This window comes from Balaenoptera physalus (genome assembly GCF_965194825.1).
Source record: "Balaenoptera physalus genome assembly, chromosome: 19".
NCBI classification, from domain to species: Eukaryota; Metazoa; Chordata; class Mammalia; order Artiodactyla; family Balaenopteridae; genus Balaenoptera; species Balaenoptera physalus.
In genome coordinates, this window is record NC_138900.1 from 2,585,930 (window position 1) to 2,611,427 (window position 25,498).

Sequence of the window (25,498 nt, forward strand, 5' to 3'; positions counted from 1 at the left end):
ATAATTATAAATAACATCGATAAATCATCTGTTGCTTAGGTGACAGCCAGCCAACTACAGACCCGGGAAAGGACGAGAGGGTCCCAGCCCGCAAGGACACTGTGGTGTAAACAGGAATTTGAAAAGCATGTATTTACTAACAGAAACAGCTAACTAAGCTTACAAAGCGCCCTCCTCACAAGAGGGGAGGTGGATCCCTAGCTGCTATGATCAATATTCTGTGACAGATACACTACTGATACTATGTATAAAATAGATAACTAACGAGAACCTACTGTATAGCTCAGGGAACTCTACTCAATGCTCTGTGGTGACCTAAATGGGAAGGATATCCAAAAAAGAGGGGATATATGTATACGTATAGTTGATTCACTTTGCGGTACAGCAGAAACTAACACAACATTGTAAAGCAACTATACTCCAGCAAAAATTAATTTAAAAAAATATTCTGTGACAGGAGGCACTTTGCACAGGCACGGGTCAATGCAAGAATTTGGAGCCAGACTCCACGGGTTCGAGCCCAGGCTCTGCATCCTCGGTTGTGTGACTTTCGCCAAGAGCCTTGATCTCTCTGTTCCTCGTATCTGCAAAACAGGACTGGGTACTCAATAGGACTTAATGTATCTAAAAGCCCTCGGAGGCAGGCGCGCAATGCTACTTTACAAGGGAGAACACAGGCTCAAGAGATGGACATCGACGCCGGGCGGCGCCTGAAGCGCTCAGTCCAGTCAAGAAAGGACCAGGGTGGCAGACGAGTGACCCCTCCGGGCACGCGGGCTCCAGCCGCTGAGAGCGGCGTCGGCAGGGAAGGGGTTACAACGATAGAGACGACAGGAGGACCAGGGGTGGCATGAGCCGCCCTAGCTGCCGTCCTCCCCGACGCCTCCCGTCCGGGGCTAGCGCCGGGAGTCGAATGCGCAGGCGCGAGAGCCCGGCGTGGGGGCGGGGGGCACCTCCCTAGACACCCGGAAGTCTCCGCCTAACGGGCCGAGCCCGGGCCTCCTGTCCTGGAAGGGGGCGGGGCCCGAAGCCCCTCAGAGCGCGGCGCCATAGAGCGTGGACGGAGGACCCTTGTCCTAGACGCATCCGGAAGTGCCTCCCTGGGGCGCCCGCTCCGCACCATAGAGCTGGGGGGGGCGGCAGCTAGGGGGTCGCCGGGCTCGCCTTCCTAGAGCGGCGAGGACGGGGTGGAGGCTGGAGGTGGGGTGGGAAGGGGAGGGGGGAGCGGCGCGGGCGGAAGCGGCCAGGAAGGTCACTTCCGGCCTGGGCGCCCGTCCCCCTGACCCCAGGGTCTGAGTCGCCGCTGCCGCCGCTGCCACCATCCGCGAGGGAGGAGAGAGGAGGAGGAGTGCGGCGCGGCGGCCCCGGGACCGAGGAGGTGAGGGGAGGGCGCGGGGGCGGGGGGCATGCGCCTGGGGCCGGGTGGGCGCGCGCCTCAGGGCGCCGGGCTGCGGCCGGGGGGGCGGGCGGGGAGGCGGGAGGCGAGCGCGACTGGGCGGGCGAGTGCGCGTGCGCGCCGCTGGGGGGGCGTGAGTGGGCGCGCGGCCGGTGACGCGGGGCGGGGCGGGGGCACCGGGAGGGGCTGCGGGGAACGCGCCTGGGGAGTGCGCGTGCGCCGCTCCCGGGAGCGCGCCCGAGGCGGGAGCGCGCGCCGGGCCGGAGGCTCGGGCGAACGCGTCCTCCCTAGCCTTCCCGGCCGGTCGTGGCCGGAAGCGGTGGCGACTCCCGGGGGAAGTTGAGGCCCCGGTGGGGGAGGAGGCCGCGCGGGCCCAGCCTGCCTGACCGGAAACGGCGGCCCCGGGGGGCCCGTCGTGGCCCCCGGCCTGCCCCCATTCCTTCCCCCTTTCAAAGGAACCCGGTCCCGTTGTCGCCCCGGGCGGGCTGCGTGCGGCCTTTGATCCGGCCGATAATTACGGGCATTCCGGCCGGCGGGAGGCTCATTCATTCGCCCCTGCGCGGGCGGCGGGCAGGAAGCGCGTGCGCCAGAGGGGAAGTGATGGGCCAAGGTCAGGCACCGCGTGGCCCGCGGGGCAGGGCAAGGACGGTGGCCGGGCCCGATGGCCATCCCGAGGCCTCCCGGGCGCCGAACCGCGCCCCTGAACCCCAGCTCCCGGCCTCGGCCATAAAGGGGGACACCCCAGTTCGTGGAAATGAGTGCCCCTCGGTCCCGCGGGGTCGGGCAAGCTTGGGATGGCGTGATCAGTCGGAAAAGTGAGCCACAGCGAGTGTGGACAGAGGCTGTTCCAGAGCCGTTACCGATGCTTGACACCAAGGACAGGGAGATGAACAAGATCCCTGAGGGAGCGGGTAGAGACCTGGACAGAGGTCCGTTCCCCTCTCTTCCCCTCTCCGCCCCCGTCCTCATCCAGGGGGCTGAGCCAGGGAAGACACCCCACGCAGCCCAATCCAGAGGGGCAGTCAGCGTTTTAGGAAAGGACTGACTTGGTTTGGGTTTTCCATGTGGTTCCTGGTGCCCGGCCCTGCCTTGGGCAGTGCTGAGGATCCAGCTAGGAGTTGGGTCTGGCCTCGCTTCTGGGGAAGCACAGTTGCTGTTGATCCTGGCTTATCTCCTCTCTTAAGACTGTAAGCCTCTTTGGCTAAATGGCAGCTGGCATTCACCTACCTGTCTCTGCTGCAGCCTCCTTTGGTCCTCCTGCCTCAGCCACAGAGAACATTGAGATCAGATTCCTTTTAATGTTATCTCTTGTATTAGCCCTTTTCCTCCTGGAAGTCATCCAGGTCTGACCACCACCCAGCAGAGCTAGAGAACAGGGAAGGTTTAGCGCCACGCCGGGCCCAGGAGCAGCACTTCAGCGTGTTAGCCCAGGGCTCTGGGGTCAGACTGACCTGGGTTCAAGTCCCAGCTTCACCGTTCATCAGCTTTGTGACCTTACGGCACAAGTAATTTCTCAGTTTCTACCTGAGTAAAACAGGGATGATAATGATAGTATTGATTTTGGCAGGAAAGTTCTTAATGCTTTCCTTTTAGAGCCAAAGCAGATCTCATAGAAGTGGGTGTAAAGCGTGTGGACAGGCCTCTGGGGCCAGGCATTCCTAGGCCAGGCTCGGGCTCCGTCTGTTCCAGCCCTGTGACCTTGGACATGCCACTTCCCCTTTCCCAGGCTCAGTTTCCTCCTCAGTCCCTTAAGATGGAGAGCACAGTCGACCGTTCGCTGGATAAGCCTGGTCCATCAAGGCTGCTGCCCAGGCCCCGCCCTGTGCTGGGCCCTTGGACACAGCGGTGGTCCTGGTGCAGTGCTCTGCGGGGGGGGGTGGGAGAGGAGGGTCACTCGGCTGGGCAGCACTTCCTGTCCTGGAGCAGCTCAGAGCCCTGCGGGGGAGGCACGTGCACGGAAGCTCGGGAATTTGCCAGGATAGCCCTGGGAGCTAGAGGAACCCAGAGGGAGGGCATTCTGGTCAGGGAAGGATGTCTGGGGAAATGGCGTGTTCCGAGTCTTGAAAGACAGGGGAATTGGCCAAGAGGACTCTGGGACTCCGGGGAGGAGGATGGTGAGTTCTGGGCAGGCAGAGGTAATCGTGCCCCACGGCCTCCAGCGACTGCCTGGCTGCCCTGTGCTCTTTGGTGGTCACTCCTGGGCACGCAGCTCTCGGGGCACCTGTGCTCAGATGCGGCGCATGGCCCCCTAACCCTGGCTGGCTGGCCCGCAGTGCTGCTTGAGGTCTCCTGCCTGCCGAGGCACGTGCCGGGCACTGCCCCCAGGGACTCAGCTCTGGCCCTGGCCTCCTGGTGGAGACAGACTGCAGATCTGACGACACTCTGGCTGAGCCCTAGGCAGGCGGCTGGCCCTGTGCCCGGTACTCACTGTCCTGAGCCCTCGGAGGCCCTGGGATGGGGTGGTCATGCCACTCTGGGGGGGACTGAGCCCCAGGCGCCACAGCAGCACCGGAGCATGGGTCTGTGTGAATCCCGAGCCTGGCCCTTTCCCATGATGCCGCCGCCTGTGTCAGCTTCTTTCTTTCGGCCACGCTTGGGGCCTGGGGGAGACAAAGGCTGTTCTGAAGGAGGTCTCTTAGGTGTCAGTAGTTGGTTTGGGGACTCGGGGATCCCCTTCCGGTGGGGCAGCTATCGTGAAGATTCGTACAGGCGGGGCCGCTGCCTCAGGGGACTCTGAGACCCAGCCCCTCATTTCAGGTGTGCCTTTCACAGGTGGTGAGAACCCGGGCAGTGCATGCTGAGACGCAGGTGTCAGGAGGCCTCACTAGCCTAGGAGGCAGGTGGGGGAGTTCGGGTGTCACGCTAGTAGGGTCAGCAGCCCTGTCGTAGGAGCAGAGAGAGCCGTCGCCTCACCCCACTGCGCAGCCAGCCAGCTGAGCTTGGGGTGAGGGGCTGGTGGGGAGGGCCCTGGGCTGCTCCTGGGCCCGCCTTGGCGGGCTTTCCCTGGCTCTGTCTGCCTGGTCTCTGGGCTCGCAGAACTCTGGCATCTCTCATGCCGAATGGGGAGCCTGGTAACGAACGTTGCTGGGGACCCAGAGACGCATCAGACGTGGCCCCAGCCTTGAGGCTCAGGGTCAGGCCGGCCAGAAAGTTGTGGCTCCCTGGGGCTCTGTGTGCAGGGTCTGCCGGGAGGCCGCAGTCCCCCGGGGCTGCGTGGGGGACACGCAGGGGTGAGCCGGCCGGGGAGATCCTCCCAGGGACGTAGGCCGCGTCTGTAATCGTGGAAATAAGGGGAGCAGGTGCCCCTGTCCTCGGTGGAAGGGGAAGAAGTGCCTTGGAGTCTGGCCCACTGGTTTCATCTTGGCCCTCCTGCCCTGTGGCTCTGTGGCGTTGGGTCAGCCAGTGAACTTGTCTGAACTGGGCTTTAGACTCCTGGTTCACACTTACTAGGCGGTACTGGGCGCCTGGCTCCTTGTGGAGCGCGTCATCTCGTTTGATCTTGACGCCAAGCCCACGAAGAGGAGGCACGGGGTGAAGCACCTGCCCTAGGCTGGTGGGTGGTGAGGCTGATCCCGACCCTGGCAGCCTGCCCTCCTGCCCAGAGAGGACGGCCTCTCGTCTCTTGGTGGTGTGGGGGTCAAGATTACGTTCCTCCTGCGCCCTGTGCGCAGTCTGCAGTGTGGAGCCTGTGCTTGATGAATGCGAGCTGGCCTTTTTTTTTTTTTTTTTTAAATTAATTAATTATTTATTTTTGGCTGCATTGGGTCTTTGTTGCTGCACGCAGGCTTTCTCTAGTTGCGGTGAGCGGAGGTTACTCTTCGTTGTGGTGCGCGGGCTTCTCATTGTGGCGGCTTCTCTTGTTGCAGAGCACGGGCTCTAGGCACACGGGCTTCAGTAGTTGTGCCACATGGGCTCAGTAGTTGTGGCTCGCGGGCTCTAGAGTGCAGGTTCAGTAGTTGTCACACACAGGCTTAGTTGCTCCGCGGCATGTGGGATCTTCCCGGACCAGGGCTTGAACCTGTGTCCCCTGCAGTGGCAGGCAGATTCTTAACCACTGCGCCACCAGGGAAGTCCTGCGAGCTGGTCTTATTTGATAAGAGGGGACAGCTGAACTGAGGGAAGGGCGAAGTCTGGGAAGGGTTTCCGGGGGAGGTGCTGTTTTTGCTGGGCTCTGGTAGCAGACCTACAGGGGGAAGGCGGGTGGGCAAGGTGGAAGGAAGCACCGGGCAGATCGCGCAGATGGCCAGGTTGGGAGAGCCCACGCTCACCCGGAGGATGGGGAGTCTGGCCCGTTGGCCTGATTGAGGGCTGACAGAACATGAGATGCCCCGTAGGTGCAGTTCTGTTTTTTGTTTTTTTGTTTTTGTCCTGATGAGTATTTTGTTTGTTTAAACAATTTTCAGTCACTCACCAACATTTGAGAATCAGGAGTGGTCACGAATGTTTCGGAAGCTCTAGAAACGCTGGGTGGTGGCCGGTGGCTGGGACGGGGCAGAGGCTGCAGTGCTCCCCACTACTCCTGGGTGGGCCTGCGGCCGTAACAGTAGGTCAGGATTCTAGGAGTTCCAGAAACTTCTGTCTCTCGTGGAGCAGGTGGGGAGTGGTGACTGGGGCTGTGCGTGTCTACCCTGAGCTCACTCTTTTCTGAGCCAGCTCGGCCCTGCTCGGCCCCTGGGGAGGGCTTCAAAGGACCTGAGAGAGACCAGGTGGGAGAAATAAAGCAGTGTAATAGACTTACCAGGAGGCAGCCTAATTGAAGGAAAGGGGGAGGAAGCAGAGAGGCAGAAGGAAACTGGAGCGGGAGCCTAAGGGCCTCGCTCAACCCTGTGTGTCTAAACATGCTGGAATCCTTGTAGGGAAGAGTGGTCTGCCCAGCTGGCCCCAGACCAGACAGAAAACATCTAAGTGGTCAATCCATGGAGGAAACACGGACAGTTGCCACCAAAAAAGGGGTAGAAGATCCTGATGGCATCACAGAGACATTCCCCCAACATTCAAACCACAGGTCTGATGTGGGGAGGGCCCTCGGACCACCTTGGGGGCCCGGGTGGCCCAGGCAGATACAGAGGAGGGAACAGACCGGGTCTTCAGGCCTGTAGTGAGGGGTGAAGACGCCCCCAGAAAAGGGAAGTGAGGAAGGAACTGGATGGGAGATGGAGGGGTGTGCCTGCAGCCCTGGGGGTACTGGGGGGCACCTACCATCCAGGGAGGGCCGAAGAGGGGCTGAGGGTCCGAGGCGGCCCTGTTGAGTCAGTGGGCTGAGAGCTCCAGCCCACTCGCCTGCAGGGAGCTGGCGTGTGCAGGAGCGGACGCCGGAGATGAGGAGGGCCATCCCAAACTGTGGTGGGTGGTGGTGGCCACGGAGGGAAGTCGGCCCTGCGCTGGGATGTGGGTGGGGCTTGTTGGGCTAGGGATTTGACATTTGAGCAGAGCCTTGCAAGGTGAGAAGGGACCAGGCAGGTGGAGGACTGGGCCGGGCCCTCTGGAGGGAAAGAGGAGGCCTGGGCGGGAGGTGGGAGTGAGGGGCTGGAGGAGGAAGTGAGTTTGCAAGGGTGACTGGGGCCGACGGGGCCCTGCGGGACCTGCGGAGGAGCCTGGATTTTGGACTGAGTGCAGCGGGCACGTGTTGGAGGTGGTTCGGGCAGGGGAGTGATGTGAACTGAGCTACCTTAAAAAAAAAAAGTAACAGTTTTATTGTGATGTAATTCCCATGTTGTACAGTTCACTTAAAGTATACAGTTAACGTATTCACAGGGATGTGCAACCATCACCACGCTGATTTTAGGACTTTCTCATCATCCCCGAAAAGGCTGTGTACCCACTCCCGTCCCCCAGCCCGGAGCCTCTGAGAACCACTGGTCTGTGTTCTGACTGGATTTGCCTGTCCTGGACTTTTCACGTGAGTGGAATCACACACCACGTGGTCTGTGTCTGCCGAGGTCCATCTGTGATGCGGCACTGGTCAGTGCTTCCTTTTCCTGGCTGAGTAATACTCCAGCTACAGATGGACCACGTTTGTGCGTCCATTCACCCGGTGTTGGGGGTTTGGGTTGTCTCCACTTTCTGGCTGTTGTGATTTATGCTTCTGTGAACACGTGTGTATACATTTTGGGGCGGACGTCTTTTCATTTCTCTTGGGTACGTGGCCAGAAGTGGAGTTGCTGGATTATACTGTAATTCTGTGTTTAACCTTTTGCGGAGCTGCTGATCTCTTTTCCACAGTGGCTGCACCATTTCACAGTCTCAGCAGCAGTGCACGAGGGTTCCAACTTCTCCACACCCTCGCCAACACTTGTGTTTTCTGTTTTTATTATGTCCGTCCCAGTGGGTGTACAGTGGGGTCTCTCTGTGGTTTTGATGAGCGTTTCCCTGAGGGCTGATGATGTTGAGCATCTTTTCACGTACTTACCAGCATGCTGTCTTTGGAGAAATCTCTCTTCTGATCCTTTGCCCGTTTTTTGTTGCTTATTTGAACTGAGTGCCTTGAAAAGATGAATTGGTCCGTGCTGTGGGGAGTGGACTCTGGAGGGGCGTTGGGCAGGAGTGCCGGCCCCCGGGAATGGGCGTTGGGAGAGGAGGGTGGTGAGGATGGCAGGCAGGGGAGGGGGAGCCGGCGAGCAGAGCTGGGGGAGGAGGGCGAGGTGAGATTGGCAGCAGAAGAAAGAGCAGGGTAATTGGTGGGCAGGCATCCAGAGGAGGTGGGCGGGATCTAATAACAACAATAATAACGATAATTTGTCTTGCACTTCATAGCCAGCGGGGCCTCGTCAGCTCGCGCGCTAATTGAATCGCTCAAGGCCCCAGCGGGGGCGTGTCTTCGTCTCTGCAGAGCGGGGGTCCTGCAGAGCGGGGGTCCGAGCAGGGTGAGGCTGGGCCGGTACTGTTGAGCGTTTGGGGGGTCGGGGGAGGGTAGGACCCACCGCTTTCGGCCTCCGGAGCCATCAGAGTCCACAGCCAGGCTGGCTGCGGGAATTGCCCCTTCTCCCCCAGGGAGCCGCCCAGGTCCTGAGAGCAGCTGGCGTAGGGGCTGCCGAGGCCCTCAGCTCTGCACGGGAAGGGGCTGCAGCTTCCCCCGCTGCCCTCGGAGGCCCTGGGGCAGGACCCCAACCCCCGGATCAGGGCAAGAGGCCCCAGCTGCTGCTCGAGTGGATGAGTGCACGAGTGGCTGGCTGGACGGGGCAGGGGGACCTGGGTATGCCGGTTTAGTGAAGGCCCGCGGCTCTCCACCAGGATCGCTGGTCCCCCGGCGCGCGCTTCCTGAGCCTCTCACTCAGCTCCAGGGGTACCTGCTGGTCCCTGTTGCACGGGGGCGGCAGCCGAGGCCCAGAGAGGATGAGCCGTATGTGCAGGGTCACAGAGCGGAGTGGCCGAGGCACCAGGCTCCAGCCTCCGTGCCGGGAGCCAGGGCAGCACCGCCGCCGGGGCCTTTTCCGCGGAGACAGAGGAGATGCCCGGGGTGTTCTCACCCCGTGTCTGGTTTTCAGTCTCCCTGGTAGGTGGTGTAACCTCCCTCTGCTCAGGGCTGAAACCGAAATGCAGAGCAGACTGTCCCCGAGTCCCCAGGTGTGCCCTGCGCCAGGCACCCCTGACCAGCAGCGCCAGTGGGAGCCCCTGCTGACCCCCCAGGAGTCAGCGAGAAAAGCTGCATCTTTCGAGGTCCTCGTAGTAAAGTTCTGCCCGATCAGGGCTTCCTGCCGTGTCTGGAGTACCATGCAGACGCGTGGCTGGGCCTGCACGGCCCTGCTCTGGCCCCTCTGCCTCTAGTGCCTCATTTGCTACCCTGGGGCAGGGCTGGCTCTGTCGTTTTCAGGGCCTGGCATGAAATGAAGAGGTGAGTCCCTTGGGCAAAAAGCAAGAAAAAAGCTTTTCCTTTTCTTCCGAGGTCTCTCAGCCTGTCAGGGTGTTTTTAATTTGGTATTTCGTGTCGCGCTCCCCCAGGTACAGGGTTGCCCTCGGGGGTGCAGGCCTGGCTCCTGCCCAGGCCCCCGTAGGACTTCCTGTGCGAAACACGGATCCCGAGGTAAGATTAGCAGTAGTCTCAGGGCGGCGACCACAGAGTATTGACCCCCATGCGCGGGGCTCCCTCACCACTGGCAGCCCTGCTGTGGCCCCTGCAGGCACCCCACCTGCCCCTTCCCGCCCTCCATTCCGCCATCCCAGGCTCAGCCTCCCTCAGGCCCACCTATCCTGTCCCCGCCAGGCCTTTGCTGTGTGTCTGCTCGGCCTGGGACGCTTTCCCCTAAATCCTGGCATCCCTCGTTCCTTTGCATCTGGGTTGGCAAACTCTCCGTAACAAGCCAGAGAGTAAACGTTTGAGGGCTTACAGACCAAGAGGCGATGTTGAGGGTATATGTTGACACCTACATACCAGTTAACATGTGACCATTTAAACCCCGTGAGAACCGTTCTTTGTTGGAGGGCAGCTTCCAGGAGGGTCATTGTGTGCGGATCCTCCCTTACGTATCCCATCTTGGCTCCAGTCTGGCCCATGGAGGGGCCTTTTGCAGTCTGTAGGGGGCATAAGATTTTCCTCTGCCCTCCTAGGGCTTCTGGCTGGACTGACTAAGGCGGATTAACAGGAGAGAAGCATACGAATTTTATTTCTGTGAGCTTGGGAGCCCTCACGAGAAAATCGCCGGAGTGCTTCTCATACACCAGGGTGAGCAGGTGCCGTGGTGGGGAGTAACCGCGGGACCCGGGGGGACGCAGGAAGGGAGGTCATTTTAGCACATCTCTCTCGGGATGTTTCTTCCTGGTGCCGGGAGGGCACTTTCACGTACCTCCTGCTTTCAGGGGAGAAGGTGGGTTCAGAGCGTCCTTCTTGAACCTGCTGTTTTCTGACTGCCCTGAACTCGGGGTCATCAGCGTGGCAAAGCAGCCTATCAGGGTGGAAGTTCTGCATCTCACGTCCTGGTTCAAGAGCAGCCCGTTCCCCTCCATGGCCAGCCTCACTTCCCTGCCGGCTCTTCCCACCGTGGAAATCGGGGTGTTGGTTCCCTCACTGCCTTGTTCTGGGCAGCGTGGCTCCCGGTGCTCAGTCAGCACCTCTGGCTGCAGGGAAATCTCTGGTGCAGGGCTGGCCGCCCGACACCTCCCTGTCCTCCGTCCCTTCCCCCAGAGCCTGTGGGTTCCCTGGAGGGAGGATGGAGGCCAGCCCAGGCCTTGTCGCTGCAGGAAGCTGGCCTGAGGTGGACGCTCGAGGCCGGGAAGTCCCTGCTTTATTGACTTAGACACGATTGTTCCAGTGGCAGCACATGATAACCGCCTGGCAAACGAGTTTTGACCCAGAAGCCACAGAGGAGCGGCCTCTGTCCGTGCCACCTCCGCAGCCCCCGAGCCCTTGGCCTCTCTTCCTTTTCTTTCTCTTATGTGTTTCTTTTGTTGCCGGGGTTTGAATCAGAGGGCCCCATGCGAATTGTTAGGTCTTTTAACTTTTTAATTGAGATATAAGTCACACGTTGGAAAGTTTGCCCTCGTAAAGTGTACGATTTAGTGGTTTTTAATATACTCACAGAGTTGTGCAACCATCACCACTGTCTGATTCCAGAACATTTTCATCACTCCAAAAAAACCCCGTGCCAGTGCGCGGTCCCTCCCCATCCCACCCCCAGGCTGGCAGCCGCTTATCTCGGCCCGGACGGTTCACATCCCGGAGCCGTGCTCTGCGTGGCCTTGTGTGCTGGCTGCTTCCCCGGGCCTTGGCGTTGTCACCCCTTGTTGGCTGCCACGCACAGCACTGCTGTGAATAACACTTAGGAGTGGGATCCTGGGGTCACACGGTGGCTTCATCATTATCAGGACCTGCCAGGCTCTTCACAGCGGCTGCCCTGACTGGCACGCCCGCCAGCCGAGCAGTTGTCACGTTTCCCTGTGATCTGAGGGCCCGCGCAGTTCTCTATCCCCGGCACCCCCTGATTTCCTTGTTGTGATACATAGTCCTTGTGGTCATCAGAAAAAAGCCAACTTTTAGTCTTTTCCCCTTGTTACACAAGTAATTACCCATTAGTGTAAAAAAAATTGAGAAGATGAAGGTAAAGGAGAAGAAAATGTTAAGATGGCTCTTCCTGTTACTGGCTGGGGGGGCGGGGGGGGGCGGCCACTTTACAGTGTTGTTTCGGAGCCTGTGAGATCTCCGTAGACCTGCTTCCCATGGTCTGTGATCTACTTGTTACACTTTCTCCCACCACGGGGCTGGCGGGTTCTTTCCGGTTCTTACCCTGTTCTAAATCTTGCTGTGGCAGACTTTTTTCTTCCCTGCAGGAAACAGTTTCCGAGGTTTGGGTTTTCCCCGCAGATTAGCTTAGGAAGTGGGCTTCCCCGGGCAGGGGCCGTGAGCTCCGCAGCGGCATCACCTGACGGGGCCCTCGCCACCCGGCTCGTGCGTGTCGTACCCGGCTCTCGGCCCGCTAGGGGCTGGGGCCCGATGGGTCCGAGGACCAGTCTGTCCTTCCGGTGTGGGTCTCACCACTTCCTGCAGTGGGTCCTAGAAGGGGGGTGGTCGTGGGGGTCGGATTTGGGGTGCACTGCGTTCCGTCCCTCAAGCCTCTGCTCTGTTTATCGGGCTGTCACCCACCCGTTGGCAGCACGTCTGTGCCTGGCGCTGTCGTGGGGCCCCCGGGGGGTCTTGGCAGGGCCCTGCAGGCCGGGTACATCCCCCGCCCCGTGGCCTGCAGCGAGGCCGTGGGCCTGGGTGGAGGGAGGCAGGGCAGTGTCCTCCCTTGTCCCCTGGCTGCCAGGGTCCTGGGAGTCGCCGCAGCCCTAAGTCCCGCACCACCAGCGCTCAGTAACTCCTGGCTGCTGTCCAGGCGCTCCCTGCTGCTGTTGCAAGGGACCCGGGATCTGGCCCTGCGACGTCCGTGAGCCTCAGTCTCCCCGTCTGTGAAACAGGTGTTGTCATGGTGCTCCCCCTTGGAGAGACCCTGCATTTCACACGGTTCCCCAGGCCTCCGCCTGGCCTTCCAGGCCCTGTAGGAGAATCTGCCCGCCCTTCCTTGCAGCCTCCTTGCTGCCCCCGGGCCTTTGCACCCACTGTCCCTGCTGCCTGCATCCCTCTCCCTCCACGCTGCTTGTTCAGGCCTGCTCCTGGGGCCCCCTCCCTGGGGAGCGGCCCCTCCCAGCCCCTCTGTGTGTGTCGTGGCACTTGCATTGTCTGAAGTCACCTTTTCTTTCCTGTGCTCATTGGTTTTCTGTGTGCTGGACTGGCAGGGACCTCCCCATGAGGCAGGGGCCGCAGCCTGTTTACCACAGTGTTCTCCAGTGGGGGAGGGGCTTGGCTGGGACAGGTGGGGAGAAGAGGGTTAATTACATCAGTGTCTCGGGAGATGCGCACAGCACACCCCCAGCCTGTGGAGCCGCTAACACTCCTGCCTTAGCCTTATTTTCTTGTCAGGCCCAGATGCAGATGGGCTCAGATACGGTGGCGGAAGCTGCCTTGGTTTTGTCATCGACCCCTCCCCGCCCCGCTGTGCAGAGGGAGAGGCTGGGGCTGGGCCGAGGGCCGTGCAGCAGGCAGGGGTTGTGATGACGTGCAGGGCACGAGAACTGGCTCAGGGAATCCTCTGTGCGTTTTCTTGGGGACCCCCTCCTGTCCGCTCCCCACTCTGCATGCTCACTCCCACAGGTGCCTCCAGGGCCCTGGGCCTCCTGATGGGGCCGCCCGGCCCCCGCCGTGGCCTCCAACCAGAGCTTGTCCGCCTCACCACCGGCCTCACCTCCCGCCACTGGCTCCATTCCCGTGAGCTGCCAGGTTCAGGCTCCCACCTTCCCGTCAGATTTCGGCAATTCTCGCGTGCTTGGAGGGTGTCCCCCTCTTCGCGTCCCGACGGTCTGCTCACTGCTGGGTCCGGGGGGTGCTTGGGCAGCCCCGCCCAGAGGTGGCCCAGGCCCCGACAGGCCCCTATGAGGGGCCTCTTCCTCCCTGGTCTCCTGGCTTGTCTTGCCCTTGGATTGCGCCGCTGCTCTTAGAGTCCTTGTGACCATTTGTTGAGCGTCAGGACGGCGGAGCGGGTGAGCCACGCGGCCTGCGTCCCTCCTCTGCTCCTGGGCGCCTCCACCTCTGTGCCCTGGCCTGGGGGTGGTGGTCACGTGGGGCGCGTGGGCGCAGGTTAATGCAGGGCTGCGTCTGACTGGGGGACCCAGGCCCGCCTTCCCTCCTGGCCTCTCCGGTTAACTGCCCGTCTCCTGGTCTCAGGACTCCGCGAGTGAGCGCTCGGGAGAGCCAGGCCCAGACCCTGAGCGGCAGCTCCGCTGGTTCTGGGCACAGACTTGGAGCCGGGACGGTCTGCCTTCACGTTCCGGCTCTGCCGCCCCTGCCTCGGTATCCTCACGCCTGGGGGTGACGGTCACACCTGCCCAGAGGGTTGCATCAACCACTGAGAACAGTGCCTGGGGGCTTGTGAGCGACTCCCTCCGCACAGCCGCGTGTGTTTATTCCTTAACTAAACAGGCCGGTTCTTTGAGCTCCCGGCAGATGTCAGCAGAGGTTACTGAGGGGCGGGCCATGGAACGGGCTCCTTTCAGTGCCTGGATGGTGGTGAGCCCCTTGTTACTGGGGGGATTCAAGAGAAATGGGTCAGGCTTGTTGTGCCAGGGTGTGTGATGCTTGGGGCTGGATGGCCCCGTTCCCAGATGCCAGTTCCCCCAACTGGAATGGGGGACAGAAGGACCGTGTGGGGAGAGGTTCTCTGAGCTGCGTGCATGCAGACAGACGGGCCTTGGTTTGGACCTGAAGGGGCCTGAACACGAGAGGAGGAGCCGAGGCGCCGCCCCGGGTCCCAGTCGGTGTGCCCCTTCTTGTCAGAAGTCCTGCCTGCCTGCCAACGTCCTGCTGGGGAGGGATGTCACACCAAGGAGCAGGGCTCAGAGGGGACCGGAATGCCGTGGCCCCAGTACCAGGCTCCGCTGCCCGGGGCTGGGTGCCTGCCCACGCCTCCCCGCCCTGCACACTGAGTCCAAGACGCAGCAGACCCCTGCCGGCCCCGCACCTCTGCGCAGCCTGGAGCCCAGGCCTGGCAGCTCCTGCCCTGCCCACCCTGCAGGGGCCAGAGCGGGAAGGGGAGGAAGGCTGAGCCGTGCGCCCCAAGGGCCAGGCTCTGCCACGTGGCATTGCCGCGGGCAGCGGCGGGGAGTGGAAGTGTGGGCTCTGGAGGCAGGCCACACAAGTATGTGAAGGACGCGCACGCCTGTGTCCACAGCAGCTGTGCTCACTGTAGCCAAAGGGGAAACACCCAGGCTCTGCCTGTCACCCAAAGAACAGAGAAACACACAACACGTGGTCTGTCCCTGCAGGGGAGCATTACTCAGCCGTGAAAAGGAAGGAAATTTTGACACGCTGCTCCATGGGTGAGCCTTGAGAGCGTGCCACTCAGCGAGAGAAGCCAGATGCCAGAGGCCACGTGCTGTGTGATGCCATTCATAAGAAACGTCCAGGGTTAGGGCGAGTGGTGGCCAGGGGCGGGGACCAGAGCGGCCGGCGCTCCTCCCGTGCAGGTCCCTGGAGGGTCCATCATCGCCGTGTCCAGGCCTGGTGTGGAGTCTTGCTTGGCTGGCCCATGTCTGGAAGCAGACCTCAGACTGTGAGCTGCTCAGACGCTCAGTGCCCGCGTCACCTGTCTCCCTGTCACACACTGTCACGTCTCAGTGGGGTTCACCTCATCCTGGTGCAGGGAGAGACCTTAGGATGGGCCTGGCAGGGGAGCCCTTCTGGCCTTGATTGGTGGGATGGACCCTGGCCTGGAGTGGATTTAGGGTTCCCTTGCTTGGGGTGAGAGCTCCGTCTGTACTTGTCTCGTGTAGACTTCACGGCCCATGTGTCGGGCCGTCCTCCATCTTCCTGGTGAGGAAACCGAGCTGGGGGTGGAGGGGGTCTCTTGCCCCGGCCCCAGCTGGTCAGCGGTGGAGCTGGGATGGTAGCCCCGGCCGGGGGTCGCAGCCGGAGCACTTCCTCCTCACCCAGGTTGCGTGTGGCCTCGGGCCGGCCCCCTGTCCAGTGGGGGAGCAGAGGGCCGTCTCACCCTCGGCCCTTAGGTCCCCGCTGCCATGCACCTCCTGTGTGCTGGGCCTGAGCCGGGCGCTCAGAGCCCACACAGCACCTGTCCCCCCACCCCGGGGCCCTCCGTGCAGTCTGGCGTCCTGTAAACTCTGTCCTCCGTCTTGTCCCCTTCTAACAGGGACCCAGACATGGAGCTGCGGGAAGAGGCGTGGTCTCCGGGGCCGTTGGATTCCGAGGACCAGCAGATGGCCAGCCATGAGAACCCAGGTGAGGCGGCCTTGGGGAGTTCTTCCCAGCTGGTCCCTCGCCCTTCCCTGGACCCTCGCTCCTTTGTCTCCCCTTCCCCTCCCGTGGCTCGGGGCTCACCATCCTCCGGGGGCTCGGCCAGGCCGCCTCCTGGGCCTGTGTGGGGTCTCCGAGTTCCCTCCCAGCTGGGAGCCCCTGGGGGCTGCCCTCTCCCCTCGCTGGTGCTCGGCACCGTTTCCAGGTGGCCCCTCGGTCCCCCCGGGCGGGATGCTCTTTAGACCAGGGTGGCAGGCCCACGTACCAGTGGGCCAGGACGTGGAGAGCTGGGGACAAACTGTGAAGTGCGGGGAGCGGCAGGCTCGCAGAGCAGGGCCAGTGACCATCCTGGGGGGCAGCTGGGTGTCTGGGTTCTTATGGGGCTTGTATCTTTCTGGGTTTTATCTGCCACTTTTTAAATATTGGCCACATGTTTTGTTTGACAAAGCGTTTTTGGGGTTGAATAGAACTCATCTTGGAGCCCTCGGGGATTAGGCTTTGCTTGCTGAGACCCCACCTGGCCCCGCTGGCCTCTTCACGGCCTCACCCCTTGCCCTCTGGTGAAGATGTGCTCCCCGTTTCCAGGGGCTTTCATGCAGGGCACCTGAGAAATAAAGTATGAGCTCTTTTTCATGCTGCTTTTGATGCGTCTTCGTGCGGGCATCACGTCCTCGTGCGTCTTGGACGGGGTCAGCCAGCATTTCTTGCTGCGAGGGGCCAGAGGGGAGGTGTTTTCGGCTTTGTAGGCCTTGTGCCCCTGCAGCGTGGAAGTGAATGGGCGCGACCACGTTATTTATAGAACAGGCTCTGAGGTCGTGATCCCGGTGCCAGCGTGTCGTAGTCGTCCAAGAGAGGTTACGAGGGCCTGGGCGGGCTGGGGATAGATTGCGTAAAGCACTCGAGCCCCTTCGCCTGATCTAGTTCTAAGATCCACTGAGGGGTGAGGGAAGCTCCTTGGGCTGGCTCCGGGCAGCCGTGGTTACACAGGAGGAAACAGATTTCAGGGCACATGGCGCGTGGGGCACAGACCCTCCACCACCCAGCAGGAGGGCGCACGGCCCATCCTTCCCCGTTTCATGCTGCCGGGCCTGCCCCTTCCTCCTTTCCCTGTCTTTTAGCATTTTTAGAATTAATTTTACAGTCTGTTTCATGCTGGAAATTTCCAACGTCGATAGTGTGGTGATTGCACTTCCCACTGCCTAGCCTTAGCGGTGAGCAGTACTTTGCGGTCTTTTCCCGTTTGTGCCTGCTTTTTCTTCTGGAGAATTTTAAAGAAAATCCTAGATATTGTATCATTTCACCTACAGATTCTCCAGCAATAACAAACGCTCATCTCACCTGACGAAGCGTTGCCCAGTGTGTGAAGGTGTCCCCAGCTGTCTCCAAAATGCATGTTTGCCTTGAAGTAAGGTGGTTTTAATTTTACACCCCGTCCACTAACTCATTCTCTTGAGGAAACCTCTACAAAGCACAAGTGGGTTCTCGTATCCCCTTTGTCCGGCCTGCTGTCCCCGACCCAGCCCCCCACTGGAGTCTGTTGCAAGTCTGCTCCGGCCCCTCCCCGTGTGGTGCCCCCAGCCGCGTGGCACCCCTTCGCTCAGCTTGTAAGCCGTGTGGCCTGACTGCCTCCACGCTGCCGCGCGTCCCCTGGCTCTGGGCCTGCCCTGTTGGGTCCTGCCTCTGTGGCAGCTTCCTGTGGGGGGACAGTGGCGGACCCCTGCCCTGAGGCCCCCCCGGCTGATGTCTGGACGCAGGAGCTGCAGCCTCGGCCTGGCGGCAGCCCCCGTCGGCTGTCTCCCTGGTGCGTCGGGATGAGGGGTCCGTGAGCAGGGCTGTGAGCGCTGCCTGTGTGCCCCGAGCTCGAGGCCAGCCACCTCGGGCAGGCCCTCTCATGGGCTCCTCTCCCTTCGAGCTCGGGGTGCTGACCAGAGGGTGCTGGGCGGGGAGAGGCCGGGCCACCGCCCAGGGTGAGGCAGCCGGGGGCCCGTGGAAGGGGGCTGGGGGCCTGGACTGTCCGTAGGCTGCAGCCAGAGTCCGTTGCGCCGCCTCACTGGCGCACTGACCCCGGCCCACCGCCCGCAGGTGCGAGAGCTGTCCTGCCTCGGCCTGGGGCCTTAGCTACAGGGTGTTCAGACAGAGAAGCCGTCCAAAAGTGAATAATAAAGAGACATCCCAATTCTGAGGCGGGAAAGAGTCTTCAGCGGGTGTGTTGGAAATCACCCACCAGGGACAGGGTCCCAGCCTCCCGCTGTCAGGCCCGCCTCTCACGTCTCAGTGCCCTCCAGAATTACCCCGCAGAGCTCACCGCAAATGCCACGTCTGAGCCGGATGACAGCAGACCCACGTAAAAACACAGCAACTGCCTGTGGGCAAAACCCATGTTCCCTGGTCACACTGGCAGCACACCTTAGGTGCAAAGCTCCAAAATACAGCTGGATGGGGACACGCCAGCAGCCAGGCCAGCGTGGTGTTAGCAGGGGCGGGAGGGGAGGACGCCCCAGGTAGCCCTCGGGAGTTCACTGGAGGACTTTGGGGTGGTCACACTGAGGCCAGCAACTGAAGTTGGAGGGGTTCTGTCCAGACCAGGAGTGGGGAGCGCGGGGCCGCTGGGGCCCATGGCTTCCTTTACCCAGGTAAAGTGCCCTGCCCGGGCAGGACCCACGCAGAGCAGAGCCCACCGGGAGGGGGTTCAGGATCGAGTGGGACCCCTGTCATTGGCCACAAGGGAGAAGGGAAGGTCCAGATAAAATCAGGGGTGGCCGCAGAGCAGGGAACCCTGCACTCGGAAGAGGGAGCCCTGAGGAGCCAGAAACGCTGTCCAGAACGTAGCGTCCCAGAAGTTCAGGGAAACTGACCACAAAAATGAGCGAAACTGGAAAATGTTGAGTTCGGTGCTCTTGCTCCCACCCCCCAGGAAGCTATTAGAATAAAAAAGAAGAGGGGCAGATAGTATCTCCACAGACGGGGAGGGTGGTCAGAGATCCACCTGCAGGCAGGTCAGGATCCTTCAGAGAGGCCAGGAGGTGGCGGCCCCTGGGAGTGCAAGAGCAGAGCAGCTCCGCGCAGGGGGCAGAGCTCAGCAGAGAATTAGAAATGGAGTCAAATTAACTTCAAAATGAAGTAGGAGGAATTCGAGACTGAATAAAAATAACACATTGCTCCTTAAGGAAAATTGAAGGTGAAAAAGAGGGACATTTTAAAATCAAAAAGAAATGAGTAAAGATTAAGGCAGAGTAAAAAAAAAAAACCAGGTACTGAAGTTAGGTAAAGAAAGCCCTTTGAAGAAGAAATCCAAAGGCAGATAATGGTAAAAACTACGAGTCCAGAAAACATTCCTGAAATGTAAAAGTTAGGTATTGAAGGAGCAAATCACAGATCTGAGAATATCAACTCGGATGAACAAGACATATTCTATTCAAGTCACTGGGCTTTAAAGGAAGAAGCAAATCCTTTGGGGCATCTAGGCAAAAAGAGCAAATGACTTACAAGGCAAAGTAGATGGGATTGCTGTCAGACTTTGTCAGCAATGCTTTGTGCCAGGAGAAAATGGAGTAATATTTATGATTCTCAGGGGAAGAAAAGGTAGAGCCAAGGATCATATTCAGGAAAACTGACTTCCACGTTTGAAGGGCGCAGATGGCCTCAACCAGCAGGAGCTGAGCAAATAGGGTTCTCGTGGGGCCTTCCCGAGGAATCTGCGGGCAAGTGAGCCTCGGGCAGCCACCGTGGCTAGAGAGATGGGCGGTGAGCCAGGGCAGGCTCAACGAGGGCTCAGGCGGTGGAGGTCTGGCTGTGAAATAAGTGAGGGGAACAGGAATAGTTCACCTGATTTCTCAGGAATGGTACTTGCCAGTGGCGGTGGTGATTCTAACCAAGTTAGAATGCTTATCTTGAAGCTGTGTGATGCGGGTTCAGCAAATAAGCAGTTACAGGCTAGTCAAGTCCTCTCCTCCCCTAGTGAGGACCAGAGATGCAGATATCCCAGAAAAGACTGCATAGAAGCCTTTTGGCCTGAATTTGTATGGGAAGTATCAGTTAGAAGTCACAGGAGTTTTATCTTAAAAAAAAAAAGAAAAAGCAAAGATCATTTCCACATTTTGGTTTTGAAACTGTTTCCCACCAAAAGAAACCAGAGTCCCTTGGAGAAACGGCCGGTTGCCGGTCTGGGGTGGGAAGTATGGATGAACCTGTAGCCCCTTGTTAGACTGGATGGCAGAGAATCTGTCAAAGACCACCTGGGTCCCGTCCAAAGGACTCGGAGCTCACTTGAGGCTCCCACGCACTGAAGATGGCAGGCGGTGCAGCCCACCAGATGTATTTAAATCCGTGATCTCCTAATGATGTTAAGAAAGGAAAGACTACATGGTTACCTTGGAGGATGGTAGGGAACCAGTTCGTAACCTGGAAAACTGGGCAGGTAAGGGGAAATGAGATTCATCCTGCCACAACCACATGAAATTTACCACTGGGTACCAACCAACAGATGATGTAGAGTCTCTAAAAACAATTCCAGCTCCTAAACGCAGGAGAAACCACAGGACAGCCCCATTTTGCACCCCTTGACGGATCAGCAGACCTAAGCGTTGAGCATCGGTGGCCCTTGATATCACAGAAAGAGAAACATGAGATATCGGGTGCCTTCAGTGAAAGAACAGGATTGCACCTTCAGAATGACTTCAGGGGCCGGCGCGGCTGGGTGAGCCAGCTGCGAACTGGCAGCAGATGCAGGGGGCTGGGAGCATGCTGTCAGCAAGGGTGCAACCGGCTGTAGGGCTCCGGTTCTTCAAAAGGAAAATCGTAAGGAAGAGCAAGAGATGGGGGAAGTCGTGTCTTACAGGAGACTTAAAGACATAGACATACTGAAGTAAAAAGTAACAGACCAAACTGTAGTGTCTGGGATGTTGCGCTTGGGTGACAGCTGTGCAGACATGCAAGGGAACGATTACTGCACAGGTCAGGATGGTGGTTATATTTGGGGTTGAGAGGGGGTGAGCTTGGGCAGGGCACGGAGGGGCTCCCGGTGGGTGGCCCAGACCTGTATCTTGACGGGGCATTTGTCTTTCTGCATTGATTGTGGTCAGCTCTGCATTCCGTTTGCGGGCTCTGCACGTCGTGTGTTTTAGGGGAAAAGGTTAACATCTGGTAAAGCCGCAGGTCCTGCGCTTCCCCAGAAGGTCTGCTCAGGAGGATCCACTCTGGGGCGGGAAGCTGCGTGGGCGGCAGGACACCCCCCCCCCACCCCCGCCTGGGCCCAGAGCACAGGAGCCGGAGCTGAGCCCCCCTTCAGCGAGAGAAGGACAGTGACAGTTGCTGTGGGATGACGGGACCTGGGGCCTGGGCCACCCCCTCCCCTTCCCTTCCGGGAATGGCGATCGCTCGTCATTTCTGTCCTTTTTATTGAGTGAGCCCTTTGTGCTGGTCACCGTCCTCTCCTCTTTCCGGGAGTTCTTGCATCCTTTTGAAGATGACGTTTGTGCGGCAGGGAAGTTGCCCCATGAGGAGGGTGGCCCAGAGGGAAGCCGCTGACTTCCAGCCTGACCCGGAGGGGTGCAGACTCAGACTCTGGTGTGCGTGAGAGCCGCCCGCTGCTTGGAAAGCGCTGGTCCCTGCACCCACTCGCGGGGGGACCAGGAATCCGAAGGTTGAGAGAGAACCCCGCCTCCCCAAGTGATTAGACCCTCTTCCATTTAACAGCTTAACACCTGCTTAAAAAGTAGTGTGTGGGGTAAATGGAACGCAGCAGCGAGAGAAGAGTCACGTAGCCCAAGGCTACAGCGAAAGCCTGCGCCCGCGGCACGCACCTCACTGCCCAGCCGGCTTCTCGGGCCTTCTTTCCCCGTTTCTGGACCTGGACGGGTGGTCGGCCCCTCGCCACCCCTCCCGCCCCCACCCGCATCCAGGGCCCAGGATTGAGTTACAGGTGTTTCACAAGTTCAGATGGGCTGTGTTCAGTTCCTGTCATCGTGATTGTAAATACTCTTCATCGCTGAGTCAGGTGGTGTATCGTTAAACTTTCTTGACAACTTTGAAAACAAGACGTTTATTTCAATCAAAGGAGTACAGAATACTTGCGATGGGTCAGGTGGTGCGGCTCAATTCCCGCAAAGAGCAAGTCTCCTTTCCAGCCCAGCCCAGCCCAGCCCACCCCTGCTGCCCGGACACACTGCTCAGAGGCAGACAGCTCCCCAAGGTTCAGTTTTTTATTCTCGAATATCTCCACATAATGGGCTTATGACTCTATTTCTTTTTCTTTTTCTTTTTTTTTGGCTGTGCCTGGTGGCTTGCGGGATATTAGTTCCCTAACCAGGGATCGAACTGGGGCCCATGGCAGTGAAAGCATGGAGTCCTAACCACTGGACGGCCAGGGAATCCCCATGATGCCACTTCTTGATTTATGTTGACACCAAAGTGGGTCCCGTGTCATCTCTTGAAAAGCGGCCCCCACCCGGCCCAGACTTCCTACCTGGATTTTTTTTTTTTCCTGCTCCATATATGATTCTATGTCCCAGTGCCCTTTCCTGTGCAGGCGGTCTTGGGACCCGGACTACCCGTGCAGATACTGCTTTGCCGCTCCCAGGCCGTGTAGCCTTGGGCGGTGGTTCATCTTCCAGGGCAGTTGGAGCGCTTTGTTCCCGGCCAGGTGCTGGAACACAGGGATCCGGCTGCTGTCCTTATGGGCTTGCAGGCTAGTGAGAGGGGGAGGGAAAACAATGTTCAGTAGGTTATAATGGGATTCACCTTTGAAAGACACCTTCGCGGTGCGCCTGGGGGCGGGGGCCGGGGGCGGGGCCAGAGGCGGGCGGGCGGGGCTGTGATCAGGGGGCGGGGCCGTGCCCCAGGGAGCGAGGCCGGAGCCCAGGCAGGAGTCCGGGCTTGAGCACCTGCCCCACCTCCATTCTGTAACTCAGGCCCAAGCCGGACGGGGAAGGCAAATGTCGCCAAGGGTGCACACAGAACAGTCTCGTAGAGCTGGGCAGGCTGCGGGGAGGGGGCAGGCTCTCATCTCTCCCGGGAGGCCGGCCGCTCAGGCCAGGCGGGGCGCAACTGTATTAGAGGCTTTGTTGGGCAGACGGCCCGTGGTGGTGTCCTCAGTTTGCAGACGCCAGGACCAAGGCCCCACGCTCCTTTATTGTTTGCACTGGGCATACAGTACCCACAAACCCAGGGACCAGGGTGAGGAAGTCTGTAATAGAGGCTGCAGTGTTTGGAGGTTGCACTCCCAGTTAATGGAGGGTCAGGACTTCCGTGCTGGCCTGTGATCCCATTAACCAGTCTGGTGACCCCTTCCTCTTCTCTCTTCTCCACCCGCAGCCAGGACTGTCTTCCGAGAGCCCAGATGTGACACCATCATTTCCCGCTTGTACACCCGCAGGGTGCTGCAAGCCCTTGTCCCTGGGCAAAGGTGGAAACGGCGCTGCGGCTGCCTTCCAGTCTGGCAGGGCCGCGCTCTGCTGGCCCCCAGCCTGAGGCCTGGGCTTCGGGAGGCATTCTTTACTAGGAGCCTTCCCTAGACCTCCATCCCTTACCCCCGTTGGTTTCTGTTGTTTCCTTTAGCAGACATTTCTGGCGTCCCTACTAAGCCCCGGGCATTGTTCTAGATGCGGGGGAAACGGCCGTGAAGGAAGGAAAAGTCCTAAGGGATGGGTAATGAATGTTCAGTAAAATGCCAGGGCGTGTTCGATGCCCTGAGGACAGACACTAGGAGGGGTGAGGGGAAGGGGACTGATGGGAGGGACGTCTGCCCAGGGCCAGGTCCGTGAGGAGGGCTCCGCACCGGCAGGGCCCAGTCGCCCTCTGAGGGAGGTTCTGCCACCGCCCCCGTTACAGGGAAGCCTGGGAGGGCGCACGAGTGAGCGAGGTTCCCGGGGGCACGCAGAGCAGCAGGTGGAGGGGCCGCAGGCCGCCCTCGCACGTGGGCTGACTCCCTCCTCACCCCTCTTGCCTTCCAGTGGACATCCTCATCATGGATGACGACGACGTCCCCAGCTGGCCCCCAACCAAGCTGTCCCCGCCCCAGTCGGCGCCCCCGGCTGGTCCCCCGCCCCGGCCGCGGCCGCCCGCCCCCTACATCTGCAATGAGTGCGGCAAGAGCTTCAGCCACTGGTCCAAGCTGACGCGGCACCAGCGCACGCACACGGGCGAGCGGCCCAACGCCTGCAGCGACTGCGGCAAGACCTTCTCGCAGAGCTCGCACCTGGTGCAGCACCGGCGCATCCACACGGGCGAGAAGCCCTACGCCTGCTCCGAGTGCGGCAAGCGCTTCAGCTGGAGCTCCAACCTCATGCAGCACCAGCGCATCCACACGGGCGAGAAGCCCTACGCCTGCCCCGACTGCGGCCGCAGCTTCACGCAGAGCAAGAGCCTGGCTAAGCACCGGCGCTCGCACAGCGGCCTCAAGCCCTTCGTGTGCCCGCGCTGCGGCCGCGGCTTCAGCCAGCCCAAGAGCCTGGCGCGCCACCTGCGCCTGCACCCGGAGCTGTCGGGGCCTGGCGTGGCGGCCAAGGTGCTGGCGGCCAGCGTGCGCCGGGCCAAGGCACCCGAGGAGGCGGCGGCGGCGGACGGCGAGATCGCCATCCCGGTGGGCGACGGCGAGGGCATCATCGTGGTGGGCGCGCCGGGCGAGGGGGCCGCGGCGGCCGCAGCCATGGCAGGCACGGGGACCAAGGCGCCGGGACCCCGCTCGCGGCGCGCCCCGGCCCCCAAGCCGTACGTGTGCGTGGAGTGCGGGAAGGGCTTCGGGCACGGGGCCGGGCTCCTGGCCCACCAGCGCGCCCAGCACGGGGACGGGCTCGGGGCGGCGGGGGGCGAGGAGCCCGCGCACATCTGCGTGGAGTGCGGCGAGGGCTTCGTGCAGGGCGCGGCGCTGCGGAGACACAAGAAGGTCCACGCCGTGGGCGCGCCCTCCGTCTGCAGCCGCTGCGGACAGAGCTACTACCGGGCAGGCGGGGAGGACGACGACGATGACGACGACGAGGCGGCGGGCGGCCGGTGCAGCGAGTGCCGCGGCGGGGAGGGCCGGTAGGGGCGGGGGCCCGGGGGGGCAGGGCCCCTCGGGCTTGGCGGGGACGACGGCGCAGGACCCAGAGACCCGGGGAGAAACGGACAGAGGGCTGCCCCGGACCGGCAGCGCGCTCTATCCCCTCCCCTCCCGCGGCCTGTGCGGCCCGAGAGGTGCGGCGGGCCTGAGGCGGGGCGCTGGGGACGCCCACCGGGCCGCCCGGCCCTTCCCCGCGCCCGGCCCTCGGCCTGGCCTGATGCTTGTAGGTTCCCGGCCCTCGGCCTGGCCTGATGCTTGTAGGTTCTCGGCCGAGCCCGAATCAAGACGTTGTGTGAGAACTAGAGAGACCAAGATATGACAAAACCCACGAGCGAAAGACCATTTTCCCTCTTTCTCTTCCCCCACCAACGGGGGGTGTTATGATGGCGAGCATTGAGACCTTTCCATTCGGAGGGGCCCCAGAGAGGGAAGGGAAAGAGGGGTCCTTTTCCCTTTAGAATTTTCTTTATAATCATATCCCCTTCCTGACCCCGCCTACCTATTATTTTCTCTCTTCTCCTTCGCGGGTCCCATCCTTTTTCCTCGCCCTAGTCCTTCCTCCCCCTCCTGGATCTGGGGTAGCAGAGAAGTGCTGGAGCGGAACTAGCCGCTGTCCCAGGCGCACCCCGCAGAAAATGGGTTCCCGTCTCATCCCGGGCCTGGGCACGGTTGGAGGAGGGGTGCGGGGGGCAATAAATCGCACTATCCAATTGTCCCTGCTGTGCGTGGTTCTTGAGTTCGGGTAAACGAAGGGCTCCGCACCGGGCAGTTGCTGCTGAGGGGGCACTGGCCA

General features: G+C 60.7%; 2 protein-coding genes across 3 annotated transcripts in view; one reads left to right on the plus strand and one right to left on the minus strand.

The window, feature by feature from the left end:
• Positions 1-25,498, minus strand: part of LOC309648221 (zinc finger and SCAN domain-containing protein 5B-like) — a 163,310-nt gene that overhangs the window by 52,945 nt on the left and 84,867 nt on the right. The window lies entirely within an intron of this gene.
• Positions 1,209-25,420, plus strand: ZNF787 (zinc finger protein 787). Of its 2 annotated transcripts, none has more exons than XM_082436679.1 (3): positions 1,209-1,378; positions 15,565-15,653; positions 23,618-25,420. In XM_082436679.1, the coding sequence occupies exons 2-3, from the start codon at positions 15,575-15,577 to the stop codon at positions 24,688-24,690; spliced, it is 1,152 nt and encodes a 383-aa protein (XP_082292805.1). In that variant the 5' UTR covers positions 1,209-1,378; positions 15,565-15,574; the 3' UTR covers positions 24,691-25,420. The 2 variants fall into 2 exon arrangements, with proteins under 2 accessions (XP_082292805.1, XP_082292806.1); XM_082436680.1 differs by lacking the exon at positions 1,209-1,378 and adding an exon at positions 16,976-17,073 and having other exon boundaries at positions 15,612-15,653.